The sequence below is a fragment of the Falco naumanni genome, chromosome 2, assembly GCF_017639655.2.
Source record: "Falco naumanni isolate bFalNau1 chromosome 2, bFalNau1.pat, whole genome shotgun sequence".
In the NCBI taxonomy this organism is placed as follows: Eukaryota; Metazoa; Chordata; class Aves; order Falconiformes; family Falconidae; genus Falco; species Falco naumanni.
In genome coordinates, this window is record NC_054055.1 from 5,648,076 (window position 1) to 5,661,912 (window position 13,837).

Genomic DNA, 13,837 nt, shown 5'->3' on the forward strand with positions numbered 1-13,837 from the left:
TATTTTATTTTTTTTTTTTATAAATATATATAATTAGTCAAAACTCTCCCATGCTTTGAAGGAAACAAATCCCAGGTTTTGACCAGACCCTTCCACACTGAAAAAAAGAAGGTTAAATCTTGCCTAAATTACAGCTGATTCAGCAGTAATGCACACAACAGGGGTGAACATGTAAACTCCAAACACGTCGTTCTGGCTTCTCACCTTCCCCCACAACCCGAGCTACAGTTGGTTAGTGGGAGGCTTCAGGTACAAAGAAATGCAAAGAATAGGCTTTAAAAGCGTTTCTTAATTACAAATGCAAATCTTGAAGCTTCTCATCCCCAAGTGGTACTCATCAACTCAATCCTATGTGAAATTACAAGCACGTCAGAGCAGCAGGTCCGTGCTTCACCCCACCTAGCCTTAATGACAGCATTTAACAGCATTCAGTGGATCATGACAGACTCTTCCAAGAAGCAGGATGGACAGAGAAACATCACAAAGAGAATATTTTCATCAAACACCCTAGTCAACTAAAAACTCATACAAAAAGCCTCATAAGCATCCTACGCACCACACAGGACAGAATTTGCTTTACGTTCCTTTTTCAGTTCCAACCAATGCATGAGGTCCGGTTTCCACCTGCCCCAAGGCAAATGCTCACTTTTGACCCCACTGTGAACACCCAACAGACGCTACTGAGCACAGAGTAGTTTGCAAAGCACCCTCCACAACACCAACTCGTAAGACGCCCTGCCTTCTGCTGCACGTGAAGTGCCTTCAGTATTAAAAAAGGATGCAGACAACCTTCTTCTCTACACATGACTCCGTCTTCAAACCTTGCTCCTTGGTACACCTCCCCGTGACAGCACATGATACATCAGCCCGTCTGCACGCCAGCTGGCTGTACTGATTTGATGCTAAAAAGAGCGTATTGATTGATTCCCTGCCGAAGCCTCAGCCAAGATGTTTTGCAAGTGTTTGAGACAACGGCCTGATCCTTTCAGGACCTCCCTGGGGTTGACTCTGACGGGAGTGCAAGGCAGGAGCTCAGAATAAGGCTCTGGGAACAAGTCCGTGGGTATGGTGCTGGATCTAGCCAGTCTCGGACCAAAGCACACCGTGTTGCAGGCAGAAGCTCTCTGAAAAGGCAGGTGGAGGGAGCCCCACCACTAGGAAAGACATGTTCTCAACTGTTTGACTGGTTTAAACCTCAAAACGTCAATTTTGTTACTTTCCCATGTTTTCTTCACAGTATTGACTTCTACCGTTGCATGTTACTCATGTCTCATCTCTTTTAAAAGGTGTAGATTCAGACTTGGTAGAAGGAGGCATGTTTCCCACCCATCGCACATCTGCAGCAGAGGCAGAACTTGAAGGATGCAGAAACAAAAAGATCTTACAAACTTTAACACCAGTGACCGGCTCTCCTTCTACATCTGGTGCTGAGGGATCAGAAACACTCGATCACCTTTCCCGACTACAAATGTCTCCTCTCCAAGAGGGGGTTCAGGTGATGGGGTGGGACACCCCTCTCCTTGGTGATGTGGCTTTGGGCCACCTCCTGGGAGAAGGACCCTGGATAAGAAGTCCCACCAGCCAAGCTAAAATGCTGCCCCCACCCCCCGCACAGACGACAGCCCTGCAGGCTTTTATCAGGGCACTTTCTCATTCACTTTCTTTGGAAGGTGGCTGTCCTTTGCTGTTTCAGAGGCCTGTCACATAAAGCTTTCCCAGGCTCCTAATCACTCTCCTCACTCTCCTCCAAAGACTCTGGTGTCAGGGGTCCACCCACACACACATTGCTGCAGGATAAAGTCCCGATTGCTGGCAGGAAAACTCCCCGCTCCCTGTCCTGCCTCGCTCCGCACACACAGAGGGCTCAGAGAGGGACCCAGGCAGCCAGGTCGAGCTTCAAACCTCAATCCCCAACTTCAAGGCTCAAGCAGGGGCCAGCCTGCACCATTTCCCAGCATCTCCTTCTGCTCAGCACAGCCAGGAGGACCCCATACACTCCTGGTCATTCCCTACATCCCACCTCTCCTGCCTGTCTTGGTTTTTTTGGTCGTTTTTTTGGGTTTTGTTTTTTTTTGGCATGTATGTGTCTTTCTCCATTTATTTTATTTATTCCCCTCCCTCAAAGGCTCTCAGCCTGCTGCAATCACAGACCGCTCGCTGTCTGCACGGCTGCCACTATGGGGAATACGAGGCCAGGCAGGAGGTAGGAGTGGGGCTCGGCCACCAGCCCTGCACCCCGCTCGCCTGCCACCCCTGCCCCGCGCCCTGACCCCCGACAATGAGCCCTTCTGTTCCCCACCGCCCCGGTGGAAGCTCCCGCCTGACGCTACGTGCGGTGGGCAGCAGCTGAAGCAGGCAGGGGAGGCAAGAGGGACGGCGAACACAAGCCTCAAGTCATCTGTTCTCCTTGGGTCAAAGTAAACGAGGTTTTCCTGGAAGCCTCCTATCTGGAGGATAGGAAGCTCCCAGGATATTAGGATATGAGGAACAACACAGACCCGGGATCAAAGGAGCTGTGTGCAGCATTGATGGTGTGGAACCAGAGCAGCTATTTTACACCAGAAGGGGTGTTTATTGTGTTTGCCCCTTCCCGTGCTGGATGGCTCTCAACACAGCTAACCCTAACCCTAACCCTAACCCACCTGGAATCATCACGAGAAGGAAGGAGATCTGGAGTGCCGAGGTGGCCCCTATAGGGGTGGTGATTGGGACTTTGCAAGAGGCAACTGAGGAGTACCAAACCCCTGAGCTGAATTACATTGCCAGTCTTCCCTTTTCCAGCCGAAAGCATCCAGAGGGCAGTCAAAAAACACATGTACCCCCTGCAAGTAAACAACCACCCCCCAAAAAGATGCTTAAGTCAGTATGTGGATGAAGATCTGCAGAAGGGACTGGTAGCAATGACCAATAACCCCATTTATCATGAGTACTGACATTACGTATGAGATAAAAAAATGTAGACAAACATAAGTATTGCTCAGTTCAACAGCAGCACACAGCACCAAACCTACAACATATGTGTGACAGCTCCTCGAAGCTGAAAATTTAGAAGACACCTCGATGTCACCAGAAAAGAGGAGGGACAGGAAGGTTTACTAGTCAGTTTTGGAAACAAGACATGATCCCCTTTGGGGCATTATGTTAAGTGGCCAAGGAGATTGTTTAGCAAGTCAACTTGCATCCTTTGGCAGCCACACGAAAGCCCACGGGGATGTTCAGAAGGTCAGCGCGGAACCCAAACGGGCAAGGCAGCAGATGTGTTCATCAGCAAAACTTAATCACTGAAAATCTACAAAATTCAGAAGACCACAAATCTTCGACTCAGAATGTTATTTCCATCTTACCATATGGATGCAGGAGCTGGAACTCTACCAAAGAGATGTCTAAATGCCTTCCAAAGCAAACGCCTTTGGAAAATACCAGGTTTAAATGGAACAAGATGCATAACAAGTACTGAGATGCTATTAGGACAGCATCTTAGATCCAGGAGACATGATGGAAATATTTTAGACTTGTCCAAAGGCACTGGGAAGCAAAAGAAATAATAAATAATTAAAAATAAAAACAAACCCCAAAACCAACCAGAAGATATTTCTGTCAGTAGGTTACAGGAAAAAGAGACAGAACACACAGTATTTAAAAATTCAGAGGCCGTGTGAAGAAGAGCCCAGAGCAAGCAGAGATGGAAAAGCTTTCTGAGCAACGGAAAGGAAGAAGCAATCTGAATACTTAATACAGAAATGTCTAAGAGCTGTTCTCAACCGGTCCTGCCTCAAAGCCAGACTTAAAACTATAAATAAAAATGTCCCATTTCTGGCTCAAGAGTGAACCTCCTGTCCTGAAGAGGCATCATTTTGGGGTGAGAATATTCACATTTGGATGGAGAAGTTCATTTCTAGGTATTAGCGTAATGCAGACAACCAGACTGATGCAAGATTTCCCAGATCCTGACCTTCTCCAGGAAAACTGCGCAAGAGCTCAGAAAAAAAAAAAAAAAAAAAAAAAAAAAAAAGGGACTGAATACGAAAAGACAAATCCAGAGATGAAATCCTTCCCCCCTGCCCCTCCCCAGGGTTGCTGGCACCAAATTATTCCAGATTCATTGGAGAAACAGGCACCGCTGGCTATCTCACACAGCAAGAAACATATGCTCCCAGCACTCATATTTTCCTTCCATTCTTTAAAGGCACAGCTTGCAGGCTAAAGATGCCTGTGAGCTTTTTGTTGTTGTTTTGACCTAAGCTGATTTTTATTTTTTTTAAAATACAACAGGTATTTAAGTTGCGGTATGGCTAGATATGATTGATGACCCAGGTCTGACTGCACTGTGCAGGTCTGCATGCTGACCTTGAGGAATCCCTTTGTACACGGTAAAAGGAGGCTGTTGCAGGCGTGCCTTAGGTGCAAGCGCCTCTGCCTGGAGGCGGGCACATGCTCTGGATTTCTTCTTAAGGTCTCAGGTCTGCTCTGGGTGATTCCACATGCTGAATGTTTGCTTTTTCTGTTGCTAATCCTGAATCAGAAAGAAGAGGGATGCTCTACACTGTGCATCTATACAGCCTCCTGCCATTCGCTGCCAATTTGCTGCTGGTTTAACCCGTGATAACCAAAAAGCCGGGTTCACTCAGCGACAAAGCGTTCAGGTGCTGATTCAATTTCTCCAGGTTTAGACTGAAAAAGCCTAAGGAGGAGCAAACCCACTTGTCCCTCTGCGAGAGCGAGACCTGCACCACTTCGCACCAGCGTTTCCAGGCCAGCAGCTCTGAAAGCTTTTACCTAAAAGCATCCAGCCACAGTGGGATATTAACATAGTGGTGCACAAGAGTGGAAACCAGTGATTTCTAACACCGATAACTTCTCAGCTGGGATGAGAGACTGGGAAAGGCAAACAGAAACCCAGCCCAGCCTTTCTCTGCTCAGCTCCTTCCAAGCCCACAGGACTGCGTGCTGGGGAAGGGCCAGAAATAAAGCACAGAGATCATCTGATGGACAAACAAGAATGAGGTTTTTTCTGTTCTCAACCTATTTTTGTTATTTAAACAGCATTACAGCAGCCAGCGCTAGACTGTAGAGACACCAAATGAAACTTCGGAGGGCAAGTCTGCCCCTAGCTTATTCGTCTGCAGGAGGAATGCTACTGTAGGTGCTGCGCAGTGACCCACAGCAGAGATCCAGGATGTTTCAGCAGACTTTCTGGATGCTTCGCAGCTTTGGGAGCCTCTCCAGAGCCAGGCGCCCCAGCTGGTGGCATGGGCCAGGCTCTCAACAGCCCCAGTGGCAGGGCCAGGCTTCCCGCTTGCAGCTCTGGATGAGGAAATCACAACAGCTTGTATTTACACGACGCCCTTCGACCAAACGACATGCCTAGGTGTGCCGCAATTAAAATGCCATAAAATTACCCAGTCAAAGGACAGTGTGGGATAATAAATGTTTGTATATTGTTGATGCTGAGCTTAACCTGCTTTTGCCCAAATTTTTAGCAGGACAGGTCTTTCCCTTGGAGAAGGGCTGAGAGGTGAAGTACAGGCTGTGCAGAACAGCAGCGACAGCGGTTCAGAAACCTCTTTCAGTCCTATCGCTGCTCTCTGTGCATCCTGAAGTAAATCAAAGTCTCTCTTCCTCATTTCTCCCACCTCCTGAGCCAGGGATAAACACACTTCAGCACCACTGTTAGGTGCTGTAACATCCACCTAAGCATTATGATAGGGAAGTGAGACTTTATAAAGACTTGAAAGCAGTACCGAGGGGAAGGGCAGTTGATATTAAAAGCAGTAATTTCCAAATCCTTTGGCTCAACTCATCTCGGAGAGCCCCCAGATGACCTCGGCACCCTTGCCATCTAAATCCCTGCCAGAAGTGCTTCTGTGGACCACCTGCAATCCCCTTCTGTGGCTTCACGCATCCCCCGCAGCCTGCGAGTGGCTCAGAACCCCCCGGCTCAGGTAGAAGTGATAAAGCCAAGCTGAGTTCCCAGCTGTGGGAATGACCCTGAACGCAAGGGCAGCCAAACCACTGATTCGCTCCATGCCTCAGCATCCCCATCTGACCAGATCCTTTAGGGCAGATGTGGTCCTGCCAAACACCCAGAGCATTGAGCCCCAATCCCAGTTGCCTCAGCTGCTACTGTAATCCAAATAAATAATATTTGCTCTGCCTTTGAGTCACTGCTATAAATTATGTGCTTCTGGTAAACACTGTTACATCACCTCTTGCGTCTGACACTCACTAAAAGAAAATGAGAAAAAAACTGCAACACCAAAGGGTTTCAGTATCATTTCTGCTCTCTTCCAAAGAGAAATGAAGCCGGCTTCCTCTTACACTTTCCTTAAGTATTGTTTGCCTGTCTTCGGTTCAAGCTGTGCTTTGCCACCACCAATCTTTTACATCCACTGTGGACTTTACCAGGACCATCGGCCAGCTCTGAGGTCATGACAGCCAGATGAAGATTCACGCAAGCTGTCTTAGCAAAGCCAAAGCACCAGGAAAATACACCGGCTTCACTCCCCACACCACACGCAGATTCCTCACCTCTACCGGCACGTCTACCTTGATCGATGCAATGCCTCGGGAAGACATGCTGGTTAGCCCTGACCAAACCAGTTTGAGTTTCAGCAGCTCTTTGCTGCACTAGCACAGCACTTCTCCCAGATTGCTTGCATTGGCAGAGAACAAACGGAGACCATTCACCTGCACAGGGAGCTGGGCTAAAGCAGCTGTATCGCCTCCTAGATTGGCGGCTCCGCACTGCGCTGTGCCACACAGGTATCGGAAATGTTGGGCTGGAGGCAGCTCGGGAGGTCTCTAGTCCGACCTTGCATTTGAGGTGTGCCTAGATCAGGTCAGCCGGGATGTTCTCACCTCAAGTCTTGAAAACCTCCAAAGACTGAGACCTTGCAGCCTCTATGGGAAGCTGTTCCTCTATACCACGATCCTCTCACTGGAAGAGTTTACCTCTTACTGTGGTTGTTATCCCTTGTTTTGTCACCTGCTACAGCCAAGAAGAGTTTTGACTCCATCATCCCCATAATCACTCCTCAAATAGCTGCAAGTTATTAGATCAAGTGCACCATGATGCCAATATACCACCATCTGACTGTTGCCAGAAAATGTTACAGTGGGCAAAGGAACACAGCCCCGCATTCAAACAAAACGGCCCCAAGAGCAGGTTGCAGGGAAGAGTTCGTGTGTTTTGACTCATCAGCAATGATGCAGCAGAGAAGCAAGTTATGGAGCATGACCTTTGTGCAGCATTGCACAAGAGAGGTGGTGTTGCAGGAGGGCTGGCAGGCACTGCCCTTGCAAGTGAAATGCACTCCCTGACCTGCAAAACCTTCTCTGGTGGAGCAAGTGTTCATCCCTCCTCTGAATCACCCAACAGATGACAACAGCTAAAATGCTTGATGGTCTTTCAGAGTTAAGCCTGGAGATTACATGGGAGGAGGAGGGTGCAGCAAGGCAGCTTGACAGGTGGAATAAGATGCTAAGTCATGGAGCTCAGCACTGTCAAAACTTTCTACAAAGAATTTGTTTGCACTGGGTCAGAGGACTTCCCTGAGTCCCATCAGCAGGTGATGTGATTTGTGCCCCAACGCCTCTTTGCTAGCCCTCCCTGAGTTCAGGCTCAAAATCCACAAATTCACCTAAACCAGCACGGGAAGGGACTTCTGGAGAATTCATCACATTTATTCCACTGCCCCAAAGCAGGATCAGCTCTCCTGAAGTGCAGCTTGGCCAGCCTGCTCTTTGAAACTTCCACCGATGGAGACTCCGAGCCCACCCCAAACCATCTGTTCCACTACTCCATCGCTCTGGCAATCAGAGGTTAGGAAGTTTTTTCCTAACACTTGCTTCCCCTGCTGCAGCTCAAGCTCAGCACTTCTTGGCCTCCCACCGCTGGCCACGGAGAACAGTTTACTCCCTTCCCCTTCGTGGCCACCTCAGACATACTCAAGGCCTGTTATTTCTCCTTTCAGCCCCCTCATCCCTAGACTAAGCAATCTCATTCCCTTCAGCCTTTCCTTGTTTTCCAAGTTTCTGCTCATTCTTTGGTGCTTTTCTCTGGAGTCTCTGCAGCCGCTTCCTATTTTTGGTACAGGGGAGCATCCTGAACCAGGCATGGCACAGCTGAACATGACAGCAACCCATTAAAATCCCAAAGAGAGAACAAGGGGGGAGGGAAAAAAGGAGATTACTTTGCTTAATACCATTTTTTTTTTATTTTATTTTGCTGCAGAATTAAAGGGATGACCTTTCTTCTCCCTGTTGTAAAATTTCATCCCGATGAGCGCTGTGCCAAAGGTGCAACCTCCCACCATTTGAGCAGTTCAAGATCTCTGCTCCGGTGGTCCGGCTTCAGTCCACATCCTACATTTAACAAGGACATCCTTGCTATGCATCTTCAGGTGGGATATGAAAGTCAAAAGAAGCCATTCACCGGGGAGCTACCCCTAGGAATTGGGCTGCGATCAGTAAATCGGCCCGTTACACACACACACACACCCCCCAACCTCTTCTGCTCCCCCCATCGAAGGGGAGCAGGTCTTCTGATGACCTTGACGAAACTGCTTCTGCTCAATGTAAAAACGACCACCGACGCACAAAACCAGACTCAGCTCTCCCCCCAGTTAAACCCATGGGGGTGGGGGGAAGCACTAAAGGATTGTAAAACCGGTACAAGACCAGACGCTTTTCTTTCAGTCAGAATTGCAGACACACATCTCAGCCAGACAGAAAAAACCTCCGGCTTCACTGCACATAAATGAACAGGCAAAGCACACTGATTTAACGATAGGAAGCTCAGAGCTGCTCTACAACGACAGCAGTTATTTTTGACATTGCTTTTCTGCCAGAGACCCCATCCCTGAACCCCGTCACGCTGGGCAGCGGGTACACACGAAACACCGCTCTCAACCCACGTCTAACTCGGCAGACAACAGACAGGCACGTCCAAGCGGGAGAGCACCAGGAGACAGTGAGTCAGTGCAGACCGGCACAACATGCACTGGTCTCGGCTCATCGGTCACACAACTAAAGCCAAGGGTTTTGTTTAGGGATTGGGGATTTTTTTGTTGGTTTTTTATTTTCTTTCTTTTTTCTTTTTTTTTTTTTCCATGGGTGTTCTAAGGAGGAGCCAGGAGGAGAATTAAAGGACAGCTCTGTGCTTTCTGGCTGCATACAAGGAGACCTTTCCATGCATGAAAGTCAGAAGGGGAGAAGGTGGGGACAGACCTTTTAGTAGGGCCTGTGGCAATAGGACAAGAGGTAATGGTTTTAAACTGAAAGAGGGGAGATATACATTAGATAGAAAGAAGAAATATTTTATGCTGACAGTGGTGAGACACTGACACAGGCTGCCCAGAGAGGTGGTAGATGCCCCATCCCTGGGAACATTCAAAGCCAGGCTAGACAGGGCTCTGAGCAACCTGGTCTGGTTGATGATGTCCCTGCCTGTGGCAGGGGGGTTGGACTAGATGACCTGTAAATGTCCCTTCCAGCCCAAACTGTTCTATGATTCTCTGAAGGTACAAAAGTGTTTGTCTGAAAACATAATGAAACAAGCAGATGATGGAGCTTAGCGTCCCAAGCAGAGTGAAGGTGGAAGGTGGTATTTTGGTATCTCCATTACTATTGACCTTCAATTATTTGGTTACCTTCTTTTAATACTACGGTAGCATCTATAGCACTCATGAGAGATCATGGCCAAACCGTCTATGATCTACATGACTCCCTGTCCCAAACTACAAGGCACAAGAGAGGTATAATTTATCTCAGCCTTGAAGCAGTCATTGTTTGAAGCATCTGAATGTCCCCCAATGGAAGAGAAACTCCCACCCCCAATATTTCCCAGAGCACTGTACAAAGAGGTCCTACATAAAATATCCCACGATCTCACATGAACGCAATCCTCTGAAATGAAACCAAGCAGGTACAGCTGTAAATGCCGATTAACGCTGCGTGGATCAGGTGTGGAGAAGAGTCCCCTTCCCCAACCAGTCTGGATGGAAGCTAGAGAGAAAATCTAGCACTTTCCTCTCTTGCCAAAGATCTCCTTGAAAAGTAAAACCAAAACAAAACCAGGCTTATAAAAGCACAACACTTCAAGGCCAGCATCAGCAACACACCCATGTGCAGACCACGTACATTTGAAATGCACTTGCCAAAGAAAAAATAAATCTATCATCTACCGTGTGTCCATACAGCCAGAGCAGGAACTTCAAACCTGATTAGCAGCATCCTGCAGCCTGAGATTCCTCCTTTGAGGTCTCAAAGCAGAATATAAACTGAAGGCATAAGGAAAGCGGCAAAGCCAGCGACTCAGCGCCTTCCCTTTTGAGTTCATACAACAGCCGGCGTAACACCGTGGCGGCTGAAAACTCGCCTTTTGTGCATGATAAGCAAAGTCCAGCCTTGTAGGTTTGTTGTAGATGAAGGGAGGTTTTACGGGAGCAAAGCCATCAGCCTCAGGCTCTACCACATCTAGCTGCTTTGAACTGCTATGGAAGAGAACTCGATCACACACCAACACCCCGACTGCATGCCGCAGCTATAGAAATACTAACACATTAATAATATTGCATTAAAAAGCAAGGAGATGGGGCATCACCGAGCGAGACACAGTCCAGCATTTCCAAATTCAGGCACTGATGCAGGAAGCCAGCACAACTTGTGTGATTGGAAGGGAAGTCCCACTGACCACAAGCGCCAGGACCGCTCTGGCGCGGAGATCCCCTCGAGTGCCATCTGCCAAGCATCGCTTCCTGCCCCGCGGAGGCTGCGTGGGATGGCTGGGCACATCTCAGCACCGCCGCGTTTCCTCTGGGGGGAACGAGGATGTTTTGAAAGCATAGGTGGCTTGCAAAGCACTTTGGGATGTGTCTGGATGAAAAGCACTCTTATGCACATCGATAATTAGCGCTAACCGCTGGTGTGTCACACCCTCATGTAGAGCATTTAGCAGATTTATTCAGCTCTTGCTGGAATGCCAGAGCACAAGCTGGATATTCAGAAGGCGATGTGAGCGCCCTTTCACGGGGCAGATGCTGGGGAGCTAATGATGTTTGATGAGTTAAGGCCACTGGTGACTCAGGATCAGCAATTAGTTGATTTCTGCGGGAGGAAGGTGCTTTGCTCCATTAAGCTAAAAGCATCCTCCACAGTTCAGCATGCACAAAGTCATTCTGTCCATCTCCCACAAAGCCTGCCTACATACATTAGGGGCTTGATATTTCCCAGGTAAACACCCGGTTTTACCTTTGTCTCAGTACATTTGGGGGGGGACAGGGAGCAAAAGAACCGGATTCCCTCGCAGCTCCATCCCACAGCCCCGCACCAACCCGATCCTCCATCAAAGGGGATCAGGCACACAAGGAAAGGATTGCAAAGAGTGACCAGGCATGCAGTCTAATGTAAAGGGATGTGGCACCGCTGATGTCTACGGGGTTGCACTCGTTTTGGACAAAGCTAATAACACCAGATCACAAACCAGACACCCCTCCAGCCCTGCCCTATCACCTGCGATACGGGACTACAGACACCCACCTCCCTCTCCAGGGTAGGCAGCGATGCTTCCATGAATCAATAACAGGCACCGGGCAGACACCAGCTGCACTTGTTCCGCCTGCCATTCCCAAAACACACGCGGGCAAAAGCAACGGGACCAAAGGACGATCTGGCTGGTGGCCCCCCAGGGAGGGAGAGCATCCAGCTCTCTCCTAGAGCCTGTGTCCCTGCCAGCCGAAGCCCGGCAGAGGCTGGTCATGGAGTCGGGGAGCAGGACCCCGGCTTCAACTCTGGGAGCGATGTGCCGAGTCATAGGATGGCAGCTCGGCATAGCCACCTATCTGAGCGCTATCGCTCGTGGCGGCCGGCAAGACCGTCAGGCGGAGGGCGCAAAGAACAGTTATTTCTTTCAGTGCGCGGGGAGTGTGGCAGAGCTGGCATTTGGACCCTCTTTTTACAACTTCTTTGAAGTGTTTGATCTCAGCCGCTAATGGCACAAAAGGCCATCGGAGCGCTGCTGGTGCGAGCTTCAAAGGGTTGGGACGTTAAATGATTAATAGGAACCGTGCATGGGGAGGGGGAGAGCCACCGTTACGGGGGTGTTGGGGGGGGGGGGGGGGGGAGAGGTCCAAGGTGTATCGTTGCCTTTACTCTTTGGGACAAAGGTATTGCCAAGCTCCCCTACAGCACAGGACTAGAGCCAAGGGGGGGTGACAGCAGCGGGTCCCGGGCCCCAGCCACGGCGGGGCGCCCACGCGCGGCCACCCGGGGCCGTCACCCCGCTGCCCTGGGGCAAAGGCGGGGGATCGGAGATGCTGCCCCCCCCGCCTCCCCCAGCAGCGGGGAGCCACGACCACCCCCACCCCCCTCCCCTGGCAAGGGGCACCCCGCGCCCCGCCGAGCCTCCGCGGCGGCAGGTGCACCCGGGCGGGCGGCGGCCACCGGCGGCAAGGACCCGGGGGTTGGGGGTGGGGTGGGGGGCACGACACCGAGTAGCGATGAAGATGAGGGTGGGCTGAGACTTACGTATCTCCGTAACTTCTTCTCCGGCGGTGACTTTCGGAGCCAGCCCGAGCACACCACCTCCCCGCCGCTCATCGCGGCAGCCGGGCGCGCCGCCGGGCGCTGCCTCCCGGCGCTCAGCGCCGGCAGCGCCGGCCCATGGAGGGCGGTGGGTGGGTGGGTGGGTGAGTGGGTGGGTGGATGGATGGATAGATTGGGGGGGGGGGGGGCGACGAGCACCTCCCCCCGCCGCCGCCGCCGCTCGGCTGCGAGCGGGGAAGCAGGAAACTGGCTGGGTCCCCGGCTCACCACGCCTCCCGCCCGGCCCGGCGCCCCGCCAGCCTGCTTTAAAGATACAAACCCCGGGGGGGAGGGGGCTGCCCGGCCCCCCGACCCCCCCCGCCGGCCGGGAGGGGCTGCCTCCCCTGCCTCCCCCGCGCCGCACTCGCACAGTACCTATACAGAAACTTTATCCGTACCGCAGCAGGTGATCTCCTGCAGCGCTGCCTTCCTAAAAAAGTACAACCCCCCCAACCCCTCCACTGTCCGATTTTGATCACCCCAACCCCCCCCCCCCCCCAAGGACCCTTCCCCTGTCTTGACGGAAAAGGGCATTGTCACCCCGGAAAGGACAGGCTGCTCAGGGGCTCGGGCAGGAGATGAAGGTGCCATAGGAAAACAAAGAGCTTGAGCAAGACACAGGGAAACCAGCGACAGCGAAAACCCTCCTGGAGGAAAGAAAGGGAGTGGGGGGGGGGGGGGGAAGAAAAAAATATTTGCGGGGAATCGATAAAAGCTTCATATTTTATTATTGATTTTTAAATAATGGAGCAGTGCCCACTGAAAAACGATTTGACTGCCAGTGGAGTCTCATACAGACAAGCCAGGTTTTGTATTACAGTATATCATACCCTGGCTGAGATTAACTATCTTTTTCCAGATCTAGAAACGCTGTACATTTAAAAGTCTGATCCTCTCCCCAGCTCAGGCAGCAACAAAAAACTACCCTCAACAGCCCTATGAGTAGGATTGTGCTTTAACCCTCCTCTTGCTGCATCCTTAAAAGCAGAAACCTGGGCACAGCAACCACAAAAGCCGAGTCCTCCTTGCCCACGACACGCTCACGCTGCCCGCTTGTTAGGAAAATACAGCTCGGGGTTGTTTGCTGGGGATGGATTTCTAAGACTGCCTCTATATGGCAGCTCTACCCCAAACCTGCTTGGGCACATTCAGTCATCCCTGCCTCAGCTTCCCTGCCTGTCCAGCCTCCGCAGGCAGGGACGGTCCCTCCTTACGTGTTCGTGCCCTAGCTGGTGCAATAACAACTCCATGCTGG

At 50.7% G+C, this 13,837-nt stretch overlaps 1 protein-coding gene across 2 annotated transcripts in view; it reads right to left on the reverse strand.

Moving 5' to 3' along the window:
• GAB2 (GRB2 associated binding protein 2) overlaps window positions 1-12,696 on the reverse strand; it is a 102,104-nt gene extending 89,408 nt beyond the window's left edge. The window contains exon 1 of one of the 2 annotated variants that reach the window (XR_005826268.1): window positions 12,526-12,696. Coding sequence is in view for 1 of the 2 variants with exons in the window: in XM_040583291.1 (XP_040439225.1) it covers window positions 12,526-12,597 (72 nt within the window). In the remaining variant the exon portion in view is untranslated. The remainder of the gene's footprint in view (window positions 1-12,525) is intronic. The other variant, XM_040583291.1, reaches the window with a different exon arrangement.
• Between the last annotated feature and the right edge of the window lie 1,141 nt (window positions 12,697-13,837).